Source organism: Pan troglodytes, chromosome 7 (genome assembly GCF_028858775.2).
Source record: "Pan troglodytes isolate AG18354 chromosome 7, NHGRI_mPanTro3-v2.0_pri, whole genome shotgun sequence".
Classification (NCBI taxonomy): Eukaryota; Metazoa; Chordata; class Mammalia; order Primates; family Hominidae; genus Pan; species Pan troglodytes.
In genome coordinates, this window is record NC_072405.2 from 51,306,307 (window position 1) to 51,319,995 (window position 13,689).

A 13,689-nucleotide genomic window follows, 5' to 3' on the forward strand; every position below is an offset into this window, starting at 1 on the left:
CTACTCGGGAAGCTGAGGCAGGGGAATGGCATGAACCTGGGTGGCGGAGCTTGCAGTGAGCAGAGATTGCACCACTACACTCCAGCCTGGGCAACAGAGCGAGACTCCGTCTGAAAAAAAAAAAGTACTTATCTTTTACTTCTGTTCATGAATTACTAAATCGTTGCTTCTCTTGGCTGCTGTGTTTGCTTCATGCTAATTTGTCCTCTCTGTCTCTTGGCATGGTTTCTGCTCAAGGCTATTGTAAGTATGGCTTCCTTTTCATTTTTATATAGTGAGCAGTTTTTGGATTTAGACTGCCATCATAGTTGATGGTGTGGAAAATTTTATTAAGGTAGTTTTGTGCAAAACGAATATCTGGATTACTTGCCTTATAGGTTTAAGACCTTTACAATTAAGATACTCAAAGGATATCGAACTCTTAAAGAGTCAGCCAACAAGAAGTCTGCTCTTGGTTTTATTCCCCATTCCACTCCTGTTCCATCCCATTATTATAATTAATTCATTTATATAAATTATCTTGATACAGTCTATCCCCCTCCTGCCCCATGCTTTGGTAGGAACAGTCTTCAGTTTGGAGAGGCACTGCAGCATAGGAAGCATAGAGGTGAAGGACATGCATGGACTCTGGGGTCTGGCAGACCTGGGTTTTGGATCTGCCACTTAAAAGCTACTAAATGTTCTCCAGCCTGCCCTTCCTCAACTGTAAGATGGGGCTATTGTTACACAGGCTGTGAGGTTTACATATGACAGTGTCTATGACATGATTTAGAGCATTGTTTGGCATATTAACCACCCATTTAACTATGTTACTACATATCTTCTCAGAGTTAAAGTTTTGCTAGAGTCTAATCAAAACATAAGCACAGAATTAAAGTTTCTAAAAAGTATTTACATTTTACCCCTGTGCTAAAGAAGGAATGAGCAATAATCGAAAGTTAATAGAGTTGGCCGGGCACAGTGGCTCACACCTGTAATCCCAGCACTTTGGGAGGCCGAGGTGGGAGGAGGATCACTGAGGCCCACAAGTTTGAGACCAGCCTGGGCAACAAAGTGAGATCCTGTCTCTATTTTTTTTTTTTAATTTTTTATAAAACAAAGGTAGCAGGGTTATCTTTTTGTATATTTGGGAAGCGGTGATAGAGGACATGTGGATCTACTGAGGTAACTATAGTTAACATATTGAGGAAAGAAGTGAAATTTGAAGTATTATAGAGCTGTGTTAGAATGGAAGTGAATAAAAAATTGTGGTAATTATTATCAAAAGAACTTAGTGTGAGGGTTCCTTTTCCCTCATCACTGGCGTTGATTGGACACTTTGTTTTATAAGCCTATGTTAATTGGGTTTTGACTGAATTAATTATATAACCATTTATCTCAAAATGAAATGTTCCATAAAATTTATTAATAGTATATACTGTATAAGTGTTAAATTATGAAATTTAGTGGTCTTATAGAGAATGTCTTTATTGTTTATTTTTAGGTCAATTTTGATCTCCTGCTTTTCAGGAGACTTTTTTTTTTTTTACCCAGTGAAAGCTACATTCTCCAACATATTAAAGGCTGTGCATCTGCCATCCTTCACATTCCCATACCACTGCATAAATTATTTGTAACCTGTGCATTTTCATAAGTCACTGATTAAGTCAGACATATTTATAGAAGCTGACCCAATACTTTATCATGACTCAAGGAAAATGGTATAGCAGATAAGTGTCTTAAAGGAAGTCTATTATTACTAGGGTCCTGTCTGCCTGCCAAATCCAGGAATATTAGGTCTATAATTAAGTGACTTTTTCGTTCCTATTTTATTCATCTGCCCGACTATAAATAGAGAATTCATATATATCCAGGTTGTGGGTATTTCATACTGATTGTCATCCCTTAGGGGCTGCGCTCTCCCTTTATTAAAGAGATTTAAACTGGGGTACATTGTGTGTTTTCAGCTCTTTGACCAAACAAATTACTGAAAGCTCACTCAAAATTAATAACTATTGTACTTTTAACTTAAAAGAAAATACTATTTTAGTTAAAATGTGAGGTAATAAACTAATTTTGTTTTTCATTTTTAGTCAGTCCTTCTAAAAAAGAAGCTTGAAGAACATCTGTAAGTATAAAAGCTGTTGAGGCTGATTCTTCTATAGTGGAACACATGTGCTTTGTGTTAGGTAGTTACGGTGTGTCTAGGCGTTGGCACAGGTGGCTCTTGAAGAAATAGAAAATTATAATACATATTATGAGAGTCTGAAGGGTCACTTCTCCCCAAGGTTCTCAGGTCAGAATGATGACTGCTTTAGAACTGCCTTCTCAAGTGAGACATCAGGGTTTTCTGTCTTTGTGATAATCATAGTTAGGAGTTTGAGACACTCTAGATCATGGGTCAGACACCTCTTTCTATAAAGGGTCAGATAGTAATTGCTTTTTAGGAGTTGAAAGCTGGTCTCTGTCACAGCCACGGAGCTCTGCAGTTGTAGCTTGAAAACAGCCATAGACAATACATCAATTAATGGTTGTGACCATGTTGCAGTAAAACTTTATAGATACGAACAGGCAGCAGTCTGGTTTTGGCCCATGGGCTATAGCTTGCCAGCTCTAAAGTATTGCCAGCTTAATCTATTTATTTAAAAATAAAAGTTAAGAGACAAGGTCTTTTAAAAAAGAGACCCTGTCTTTAAGAGACTTTAAGGTCTTTAAGAGGCAGGGTCACTATGTTTCCCAGGCTGGACTTGAACTCCTGGTCTCAAGTGATCCTCCTGCTGCAGCCTTCTGAGTAGCTGGCATTACAAGTACATGCCACCACGCCTAGTCTAATCTTCTTTCTTAAGTAAATTTTTTAAAGTCTATAAAAGCTTGTCAGTAGATTTTCAAATATTTCCTGGAATTACAAACAAGGACTTTGTGGTATAAAAGATGAAGTAAATTTTAAAATATTCACATATGTTTTTTCATGAAGAAGAAGTCTTCTCTCTTTATCTTTAACTGAGGTTGACCATATTAGAGATGTTTCATAATTTTTCTTGCACCCAGTAACAACCTTAATCCTTCTCATCCTTTTCTAGCAAAACTCCGGGCAAGCATTGAATTAGTGACTGTGAATTAATAGCCTGTTAAAGTGTTACAACTTTACACTGTGCTAAACCAGACATCCTCAGTACCACAAAGATAATTTGGATTTATTCTACTAGGATGCGAAAGAAATTCTCTTCTGGCAATTTGCCTCATGCTATCCAGTTTGTGTTTTTGTGTTTTAAATGATAAATGTGGGAGACACAAGATACTCCTGGCGACAGATTTGCTAGCAATTCAAGCAGTGGGCAGATTCTTAATGTACTAGAACAGAAAACATTACCTTTGCCTTTTGTGAGATTACCTGCAATGAGAGTTTAGTACTGAATTCTGTCCTTTAAAAAAAAAATTCTCATTCCTTTATGGCAAAAAATATAATACCTGTCATTTCATAGAACTACCAACTGACCATTATTCTGTGCGCAGTCATTTACATGGTGAAAAATCTTCATCAGAAAGGATTTATTAGTGAAGATGGAGCCTGTATTAGTTCTTATAGCTACCATGTCAAATTACCATACACTAGGTGGTTTATGGCAACATAAATTTATTCTCTCATAGTTCTGGAGGCTAGAAGAACCAAGGTGGCAGCAGGCTGGTTCCTTCTAGAGGTTTGGAGGGACAATCTGCTCTGTGATCCTTCTTGTGGCTGGTAACCACCAGCAGTCCTGATGTTTTTGGTTGTAGACAGATCACTCCCGTCTCTTTCTCCACCTTCACATGTCATTCTTTTCTCTGTATGTCTGTGTCTAATGACCTTCTTATAAGGATGCCAATCATTGGATTTAGGGCCTTCCCTGATCCAGCGTGCCCTCATCTTAGCTACTTACACCTGTAAACACCCAATTTCCAAATACTGTCATATTCATATATCCTAGGAATTAAAGCTTCAATTTTTCTTTTTAGGAGACACAATTCAGCCCACCACAGGAGCCACAGATATCTCCAAATATGGCCAGCCTCATGCATATTTAAAATGACAGTGGTCCAGGTGTGGTGGCTCACGCCTGTAATCCCAGCACTTTGGGAGGCCAAGCAGGTCAATCACTTGAGGGCAGGAGTTTGAGACCAGCCTGGCCAACATGGTGAAACTCTGTCTCTACTAAAAATACAAAAATTAGTGGGGCATGGTGGCGTGCACCTGTAATCCTAGCTACTCAGGAGGCTGAGGCAGTAGAATCACTTGAACCCAGAAACCAGAGGTTGCAGTGAGCCGAGATCACACCACTGCACTCCAGCCTGAGCAACAGAGCAAGACTCTGTCTCAAAAAAAAAAAAGAAAGAAAAGAAAAAAAAGTCGGGTGCGGTGGCTCACGCCTGTAATCCCAGCACTTTGAGAGGCCGAGGCAGGTGGATCACTCAAGGTCAGGAGTTCGAGACCAGCCTGGACAACATGGTGAAGCCTCATCTCTACTAGAAATACAAAAATTAGCCAGGCGTGGTGGCGCATGCCTGTAATCCCAGCTACTTGCAAGGCTGAGGCAGGATAATTGCTTGAACCCGGGAGGCAGAGGTTGCAGTGAGCCGAGGTCATGGCACTGCACTGCAGCCTGGGTGGCAGAGCAAGACTCCATCTAAAAAAAAAAAAAAAAAAACTACAATGGAGACCATTTTACACATCAAATTGTTAACATTTTAAAAATCCAACATACTGAGTATTGCCGAAGATGTTGAGCAATGGCAATTCTCATCCATTGGTGGTAGGAGCATACATCAGTCTGCTTAGTAAACCTGGACATGCCACATACTCTGTGACCTCTCAGTTCTACTATATATATCCTAGATTCCTAGAAATATTGTCCGTGCATACCAGGAGGCATTTAGAAGAAAGTATGGAAGAGCATTGTAATCACAGAAAAGTAAAAATAATATGCAAATGTTCACCAATTGGAAAATGATTGAATGAGGTATATTCAAACAATAGAATACCAAGCAATAGGGGAAATGTGAAATAAACCATGGCTAATACATCAACACAGATGAACCTCAAGAACATAGTGTTTAGTGAAAGATGCAAGTCAGAATAATACGTAATGATTAATGTATAAAATTTAAATTGCACAAAATTAAGTGCGCGCTCTCTCTCTCTCTCTCTCTCTCTCTCTCTCTATATATATATATATATATTTTTTTTTTTTTTTTTTGAGACGGAGTCTCGCTCTGTCCCCCAGGCTGGAGTGCAGTGGCGCCATCTCAGCTCACTGCAAGCTCCGCTTCCCGGGTTCACGACATTCTCCTGCCTCAGCCTCCCGAGTAGCTAGGACCACAGGCATCTGCCACCACGCCTGGCTCATTTTTTATGTGTTTTTAGTAGAGACGAGGTTTCGCCATCTTAGCCAGGATGGTCTTGATCTCCTGACCTCGTGATCCGCCCGCCTCGGCCTTCCAAAGTGCTGGGATTACAGATGTGAGCCACCGCGCCTGGCCTAAGCAATATATTTTTTAGGAATAGCACAAAGACAATAAAACCATCATGAATTTAATGAGAATGATTCAAATTCTGACTTTGGTTACCTCTGGGAAGAATATAGAGACATGCATGACTACTAAGTTTTGGGGATGATTTGTATTTATTTTTATTTTTATGTATTTAAACTATATTTATTTATTTATTTATTTATTTATTTATTTATTTATTTTGAGATGGAGTTTCACTCTGTCACCCAGGCTGGACTGCAGTGGCATGATCTCGGCTGACTGCAACCTCCGCCTCCCGGGTTCAAGCAGGTCTCTGCCTTGGCCTCCCAAGTAGCTGGGATTACAGGCCCCCCCCCACCACACCCAGCTCATTTTTGTACTTTTAGTAGAGACGGGGTTTCACCATGTTGGACAGGCTGGTCTTGAACTCCTGACCTTGTGAACCACTCACCTTGGCCTCTCAAAGTGCTGGGATTACAGGTGTGAGCCACCGCACCTGGTCTATTTATTTATTTATTTATTTATTTTTATTTATTTTGAGATGGAGTCTCGCTCTGTCGCCCAGGCTGGAGTGCAGTGGTGTGATCTCGGCTCACTGCAAGCTCCGCCTCCCAGGTTCACGCCATTCTCCTGCCTCAGCCTCCCGAGTAGCTGGGACTACAGGCGCCCACCACCACGCCCAGCTAATTTTTTGTATTTTTAGTAGAGACGGGGTTTCACCGTGTTAGCCAGGATGGTCTTGTTCTCCTGACCTCGTGATCCGCCTGCCTCAGCCTCCCAAAGTGCTGGGATTACAGGTGTTAGCCACTGCGCCCAGCCTATTTATTTTTTTGAGACGGAGTCTCACTCTGTTGCCCAGGCTGGAGTGCAGTGGCGCAATCTCAGCTCACTGCAACCTCCGCCTCCCAGGTTCAAGCAATTCTCCCACCTTAGCCTCCCGAGTAGCTGGGACTACAGGCAAACACCACCATGCCCGGCTAATTTTTTGTATTTTAGTAGAGATGGGGTTTCACCATGTCGCCCAGGCTGGTCTCGAACTCCTGAGCTCAGGCAGTCTACCCACCTTGGCCTCCCAAAGTGCTAGGATTACAGGCATGAACCACTGTGCCCAGCCAATTTCTATTTTTTAACATGGTAGTGATTCATTGGGCTTAGTTGTATTATTCTTTTAACTGTTATATTGTATATGTTCTTTGTCATAGGTCATAAATGCATACAAGTCTCATCTTCAAAAAATTTATTGAGAAAGAAAAAGGTTTATTAAAGCATCATGCATAGAAAAGATCAGAAAGACATAAAGTGCTTTTTTTAATTAGTGATTTTCTATATCTTCCCATTTTTGCAGCCTTTTTTCCTAGTTATGTTACATAGTGCCATATTAAATATGATAAAGGGAAAATTACACATATTATCAAATACCAGGGGAAAATATCTCACTTTCAGTTAATTATTTAAATACCTTTATATTGGAATATAACATATAAAGTACACGTCTTAAGTTCCTAGATTTTTTTTTTTTTTTTTTTTTTTTTTTTGAGATGGAGTCTCACTCTGTCATCCAGGCTGGAGTACAGTGGCACCATCTTGGCTCACTGCAACCTCCGCCTCCCAGGTTCAAGCGATTCTCCCTCCCATGTAGCTGGGATTACAAGCACCCACCACCACACCCGGCTAATTTTTCTATTTTTAGCAGAGACTGGGTTTTGCCATGTTGGCCAGGCTGGCCTTGAACTCGTGATGTCAAGTGATCCGCCTGCCAAGGCCTCCCAAACCTAGGTGACCCGGATCGGTTCTTCATTCTTCCTCCCAGTAGATTGACCGCAAAACTAGCCACACAGCTGATCTGTATCACCTTCCACTCATTTTAACATCAGTGTACATAACAGAATTGTACATTGTTACCCCTTTGACTTCTTTTGTTCAACATTCTGTGAGATCTATTCATGTGGTTGAGTATATCATTAATTCATTTTTTTATTGATATGTAGTGTTCTATTTGTTAATTCTTATTTTTAGAACTTCATTTTTTTGCAACAAGATTTTGCATGGTAAAACCTTTGCAAAGTTATCTAAATATTCCTAGAAAAAATGTATACCCTCTCTTTATGCAGGTCTATCTAAATTAAATGACTACTTTTTCAAACAGAGGAATTTTTTTGTCTTTATTTTTTACTTATTTTTTAAATATATTAAATTTGTGTTTTGTCTTTTCATATATGTTTCATATCACTTGCATGCAATGCAAGTGTAATCCAAATATAAGGAACTCAGATCTTTAATTTGAACTGGAAAAAATTACAGAAGCAGTAGTAGGTGATGTTTACCTGTTTGTTACAGAGAGAAGCTGCATGAGGCCAATAATGAACTACAGAAGAAGAGAGCCATTATTGAAGATCTCGAGCCAAGATTTAACAACAGCTGTGAGTTTTCCTAATTAGGATAGTTTTTAAGTGGGCTTGCTGTATACTGCCATAGTGATAGTGAGTTTACATAATTTTTAATTATTTATTTTTTATTTTTTATTTTTTGAGATGGAGTCTCACTCTCACCCAGGCTGGAGTGCAGTGGCGCGATCTTGGTTCACTGCAAGCTTTGCCTTTTGGGTTCTTGCCATTCTCCTGCCTCAGCCTCCTGAGTAGCTGGGACTACAGGCGCCCGCCACTACGCCCGGCTAATTTTTTGTATTTTTAGTAGAGATGGGGTTTCACCATGTTAGCCAGGATGGTTTCGATCTCCTGACCTCGTGATCTGCCCGCCTCGGCCTCCCAAAGTGCTGAGATTACAGGCATGAGCCACTGTGCCCAGCCTGTTTATTTATTTTTGAGATAGGGTCTGGCTGTGTTGCCCAGACTGGAGCAAATGGTATGATCACAGCTCACTGCAGTCTTGACCTCCCATGCTCAAGCCATCCTTCTACCTAACCACCCCCCCAATAGCTGGGATACAGGCATAAGCCACCCTGCCCGGCTAATTTTTATAATTTTTTGTAGAGACGGGATTTTGCCATGTTGCCCAGGCTAGTTTTGAACTTCTGAGCTCAAGTCACTTGCCCACCTCAGTCTCCCAAAGTACTGGGATTACAGATGTGAGCAACCACACCTGGCCTATATTAAATTTTTATTTAAGAAATAGGCTCTATTGGCTGGGTATGGTAGCTCATGCCTGTAATCCTAGCAATTTGGCAGGCCAAGGTAGGAGGATTGCTTGAGCCCAGGAGTTCAAGACCAGCCTGGGGAACACAGCAAGACCCTGTCTCACAAAAAAGAAAGAAGGCCAGCAACGGTGGCTCACTCCTGTAATCCTAGCACTTATTTGGGAGGCCGAGGTGGGTGGATTGCCTGAGCTCAGGAGTTTGAGACCAGCCTGGGCGACGTGGTAAAAGCCCATCTCTACTAAAAATACAAAAAATTAGCTGGGGGTGGTGGCACACACCTGTAGACCCAGCTACTCGGGAGGCTGAGGCAGGAGAATCGCGTGAGCCCAGGAGGCAGAGGTTGGAGTGAGCCGAGATCTCGCCACTGTGCTCCAGTGAGACTGTCTCCAAAAAAAAAAAGAAAGAAAGAAATAGGCTCTATTTACATATAGGGAGTATATAATCATCTTTATAATGTCTTTCTGATTGTACTTTGAATTTTTTGTTAACTCTGTATTCTAATGAATATTATATGATGTTAAGATATTTTCATAATGTAGTTCCATGTAAGTCATCCAGACTTGTGCTTCCCAAATATTTACTCCTGTAGGTAGCTTGATTTTGTTAACTCTTTTGTATTAATAAAGAGATAAGAGGTGAGAGAACAGACTTATTTTTATTATGGTAAAATATACAAAACACACCCATTTTAAGCCATTTTTAGTGTATAGTCCAGTGACATTAAGGACATTCACATAGCACAACTCTCACTTTTACCCATCTACAAAACTGTATCATCTCAAACCGAAGTTCTCTATCATTAAACAATAACTCTCCCTTCCTCCCTCTCCCCAGCCGCTAATAACCACTATTCCATTTTCTGTCTCTGAATTTGACTATTCTAGGTCACTCATATAAGTAGAATCATATAATATTTGTCCTTTTGTATCTGGTTTATTTCACTTAACATAATGTCTCCATATCATAGCATGTGTCATAACTAAGGCTGAATAATATTATATCTATGTACTACATTTTGTTTATCCATTCATCCCTCATGGATTCTTTATTTATGTACTTCCATACTGGAGTTTTTATTTATTTATAAGAAAATCTTTTTGTAAAAAAAAAAAAAAAAATTCTGAATTTTTTAAAAATAAAATTATGTGTAAAAATAGACCAGTCTCTCAAAGCTGTTAACTATTTGTTATTAGTCAATTAAAATATTTTTTAAATTGTGGTAATCTAAAATAAATTTATTTATATTATAACAATTTATATATATTATCTAAATATATATATTTTACTATGTCTCATCTGCAGCCTTAAAAATTGAAGAATTACAAGAAGCTTTACGAAAGAAAGAGGAAGAAATGAAGCAAATGGAAGAACGATACAAAAAATACTTAGAGAAAGCCAAAAGTGTAAGTATGAATTTTGTAGGCATCTCACTCTACCTTCTGATCACATTTCAGTGAAGTCTCAAATATAATGGACGGACACTACAGCAACTTCTTAATGCAGAAAACTCTCAGGAGAAGAACAAATCTTGTAACAAACAAAAAGAACCTGAGCAACAAGCAGTGGTCAAAATAGGTCATTCCATGGATTACTTATTAATTACCAAGAGGAAAATGTACTTTGTGTGGGAAATGAGTGGCACTTGCCACCTTATTAGTCATCAAAATTAACAACACCAATTAATGACAGGACAGCCCATATCCTGTGCCTCTTGATGGAGTATCGTTGTAAATAATAGTTAACCTGAATTTAAGCAACCTTCTATTTCCAGTTCACAGGCAAAATAAGGTTTATTGGAACAATAACATGTTCAGGAAACCATCAGGTAAATTCAAAATTTGGAATAGAAGTCACTGTCATGAAAACAAGAACAGGCCGTGGATTGTGGGAGAGCACAGGACCCATTCTAATTTGAAAAGAGCCCCCTGCTAATTGCCAAATCAAGGCATTCATCTCTGAGTCCTGGACTGGGGGTTAAGGGGGTCAATTTTCTTTTTTTTTTGAGATGGAGTCTCGCTCTGTCGCCCAGGCTGGAGTGCAGTGGCACGCTCTTGGCTCACTGCAAGCTCCGCCTCCCGGGTTCACGCCATTCTCCTGCCTCAGCCTCCCGAGTAGCTGGTACTACAGGCGCCTGCCACCACACTCGGCTAATATTTTGTATTTTTTAGTAGAGACAGGGTTTCACTGTGTTAGCCAGGATGGGCTCGATCTCCTGACCTCGTGATCCACCCGCCTCAGCCTCCCAAAGTGCTGGGATTACAGGTGTGAGCCACCGTGCCTGGCCAAGGGGGTCAGTTTTCTTACAGATGATAATGCTTTGTGATTATGTAAGTTAATATCTTTAAGGAGATTTGTGCTCAAGTATTTAAAGGTTATGCATTATGAGGCCTGAATAACTTATTTGGGAGACTTTAAAATAGCCTCCCAAATAAGTAACAGCATGTGTGTGTGTGTGTGTGGAGAGAAATCAAATATGGCAGTGAAGCAATTGGTGAGTCTAGGTTAAAGGTAAATGGATTTTTATTCTACCCTTTCAAGTTTTCTATGGGCTTGAACATTTTGATAGTAAAAGTATTAGGGGAGCTGGGCACAGTGGCTCACGCCTGTAATCCTGTCGCTGTAGGAGGTCAAGGCTGGAGGATTGCTTTAGCCCAGGAGTTTGAGGTCAGTCTGGGCAACATATCCAGACTCCGTCTCTACAAAAAAAAGTTTTAAAAAATTAGCTGGTCATGGTGGCATGCACCTGTAATCCTAGCTGTTCAGGAGGCTGGGGCAGGAAAATCACTTGAGCCCTGTGGTTCAAGGCTGCAGTGGGCTATGATCACATCACCGCACTCCAGCCTAGGTGACAGAGCAAGGCTCTGTCTTTAAAAATAAAATAAAACTAAATAAAAATATTGGGTGGAGAAGTAAAAAGACCTTTCCCAGTAGTCCTCTAGTTGGCCAGCCAGAATCACATCCAATGTCCATGCCCAAACAGGATTGCCAGCAGAGGAAGAAATGGGGCCACAGTGATAGGCTTACACCAGTCAGGACCCTCTCCCCAAAGTACGTATCTGATCAGAGACAGAAGTCTAGCAGACCAGATCAGAGGAAAGGAAAAGAGTAGACCACTGTCAGTAGTGTCCGCTGTACAGACACATGTCATTTAATAACAGGGACACGTTCTGAGAAATGCATCCTTAGGTGATTTTGTCATTGTGCAAACATTGTAGAGTGTACTTATGCAAAACTGTATGCTATAGTTTAGTACACAACTAGGCTATATGGTATGGAGTATTGCTTCTAGGTACAAACCTGTACAGCACATTACTGTACTGAATAGTATAAGGAAATAGTTACACAATGTTATTTTTGTGATAGGACTTTTTCAGCTCCTTATAATCTTACGGGACCACCATCATATATGTGGTTCATCGTTGACTGAAACATCATTATGTGGTACATGACTGCATTTATTAATTTTAAGCCAGAATCACTTTTTATAATTGGTTCTTTATATAAGTAAAAAGTTTTATGTTTGTACAAATATTATGCACCCATAAAAAATTTTTACTTCAAGTTACAACAATTAATACTATTTCATACATTTACTTTTAATTTTTTTTAGACAGATTCTTGCTCTGTTGCCCAGGCTGGAGCACAGTGACATGATCTCAGCTCACTGCAGCCTCAACCTCCCAGGCTCAAGTGATCGTCCTGCCTCAGCCTCCAGAGTAGCTGGGACTATAGGGGTGCACCACCACACCCAGCTAATTTTTTAAACACTTTTTGTAGAGATGGTTCTCACTATGTTGCCCAGGCTGGTCTCAAACTCCTGAGCTAAAGTGATCCACCTGCCTCAGCCTCCCAAAGTGCTGTGATTACAGGCATGAGCCACCACTCCAGGCCGCATTTACTTTTTAAAATACCCTTGTAAGATAACCTTTGATTTTTCATAAGTTTATCCTTTTATTTTAAAAAAATAGTCATTCTTTTCTTAAACGTTACATTCTTTAAGTTTGAGACTTTTTAAATTTTTCTTTTATTATTTTTTGCAGGTCATCCGTACTTTAGATCCTAAACAGAATCAAGGAGCAGCACCAGAAATACAAGCTCTTAAAAATCAGCTCCAGGAACGAGACCGACTGTTCCACTCATTAGAGGTAGTTTACTATACTGTACAATAAAATAATTGTGTTTTGATTTTAATGTTCTGGGAGCCTTGTTTTATTTTACAATTGTGTTCATGAGTTTTAACAATTAATTGTAAGTATTTTATTTATATTGAGTTATTTTATATCTTTACATATTTACATGTGCTTTTTTTTTTTTTTTAGAAAGAATATGAGAAAACAAAGAGTCAGAGAGAGATGGAAGAGAAATATATTGTTAGTGCCTGGTACAATATGGTAAGAAAATAGTACTTTGGAGCATAATGAAAACTTCAATGAATATGTAATACTTATTATATTCCCTTTACTGTAGAAGTCACTCTACCAAATGAATCTGAAAGTAATTGCTATCCTAACATACACTAACAGAATCTTAATGTTATTTCTGAACTGAAAAGCAACTATGAGAACCACTGTAAACAGGGTTAGAGCATTTTGAAAACATTATTTCTAGAGGATAGAAAGATAAATGTCAGTCTAATTTCTGTCCCTCAGAGACTTTATTGTAAGAGAAGGGACATTAATACCATCTAAACACAGATGCAATAATTTTTGTTTTGTGGGATTATTTCAGTGTCTTTGCAGGATGGTATTTGATTGAGGGTAGTTTATCTCATGGGGTTTGGAAAATGTTCACAATGTCAGACCCTGAACCACTGCAGGTTTTGAAATTGAATATCCCAACACAAAAACTAATGCTCATCAGCATCCTGGTTGGGATGTGAATAGTTACGGATTTTAAAGAGTGCTGCACTTCTGAAGTATTTTTTCAAGACTTTCTGTCTTCCTTTTGTTTTTTGTTCTTCCCAATAAGACCACTTCTGCCTTTAAAAAATGTTAGTTGGCCAGGCGTGATAGCTCACTTCTGTAATCCCAGCATTTTGGGAGGCCAGGTGG

General features: G+C 39.5%; 1 protein-coding gene across 11 annotated transcripts in view; it reads left to right on the plus strand.

Moving 5' to 3' along the window:
- Positions 1-13,689, plus strand: part of HOOK3 (hook microtubule tethering protein 3) — a 134,001-nt gene that overhangs the window by 103,839 nt on the left and 16,473 nt on the right. For 10 of the 11 annotated variants that reach the window (XM_063816319.1, XM_063816321.1, XM_054656702.2 and 7 more), the window contains 5 exons: positions 2,073-2,107; positions 7,822-7,904; positions 9,941-10,041; positions 12,679-12,783; positions 12,958-13,029. In XM_063816319.1, coding sequence (XP_063672389.1) covers positions 2,073-2,107; positions 7,822-7,904; positions 9,941-10,041; positions 12,679-12,783; positions 12,958-13,029 — 396 coding nt within the window. The remainder of the gene's footprint in view (positions 1-2,072; positions 2,108-7,821; positions 7,905-9,940; positions 10,042-12,678; positions 12,784-12,957; positions 13,030-13,689) is intronic. The other variant, XM_063816322.1, reaches the window with a different exon arrangement.